This window comes from Morone saxatilis, unplaced genomic scaffold (genome assembly GCF_004916995.1).
Source record: "Morone saxatilis isolate NCDOM2014 unplaced genomic scaffold, NCSU_SB_2.0 Contig20, whole genome shotgun sequence".
NCBI lineage: Eukaryota > Metazoa > Chordata > Actinopteri > Moronidae > Morone > Morone saxatilis.
The window spans coordinates 2,853,023-2,853,750 of record NW_023339763.1 but is presented as its reverse complement, the minus strand read 5'-3'; the positions used below and the strand labels follow the sequence as shown (position 1 = coordinate 2,853,750).

General features: G+C 44.4%; 1 protein-coding gene across 2 annotated transcripts in view; it reads right to left on the bottom strand.

The window, feature by feature from the left end:
• Nucleotides 1-343, bottom strand: part of LOC118331317 (14-3-3 protein epsilon-like) — a 12,036-nt gene extending 11,693 nt beyond the window's left edge. For both annotated transcript variants that reach the window (XM_035666158.1, XM_035666159.1), the window contains exon 1: nt 123-343. In XM_035666158.1, the coding sequence (XP_035522051.1) occupies nt 123-186 (64 nt within the window). In that variant the 5' untranslated portion in view covers nt 187-343. The remainder of the gene's footprint in view (nt 1-122) is intronic.
• Between the last annotated feature and the right edge of the window lie 385 nt (nt 344-728).

Genomic DNA, 728 nt, shown 5'->3' with positions numbered 1-728 from the left:
TTTTTTTTTTTTTTTTTGTACCTGCGTCTCCAAAAAGCCCCCTGCGCAGGGAGACGGAGAGGGGGAGAAGGGGGAGAGCGGCCAGGCATTCTGCAATGGCTGTTACTTATTCGGAGTCTTACCGTCGTATCTCTCCGCTTGCTCGGCGAGTTTCGCCTGGTATACTAGGTTCTCTCTGTCTGCCATGGTGCTCGGGGGTGACTGGGACTGTTCGCGGCGTCCCGGTGGAAAGGAAAGGGATTAACGGCTGCTCGGCGGTTCCTGGTGGTGGATCAGCAACAGCACTGCCGCTCCGCTGGACCGAAGACCCACCGGTAGCAACTGGCGTAAAGATGGCGTCGCTGCTCCATCCGGGAAACCCACGTCTTCTTCATCATAAACCTCATGTCCCGAAATAAGCCACCCTGCTGAGATTGCCTCCACCAAACCCCACTCAAAATATTGGCAAATTCAGTTTCAGGCGACTTTTATTAAGTGTGACATCTCAGATATTTATTTATTTTTATTCAGTTGTACTAACTCTTCCATACGGCCACATATAAAGCACATATAATAATTAGTTTTAATGTTTTTGCCTTGTTTTTGGCTCATTGTTACACCACCCTCTTGGAACTATAATGTTAAATTACCAAATTAATGCAACATCAAAATAAATTGTTAAATTATTGTTAAAATAATTAATTTCTTCTTTCTTCCTCTTAAATTTAGTTGGAACGATTATTTTCATT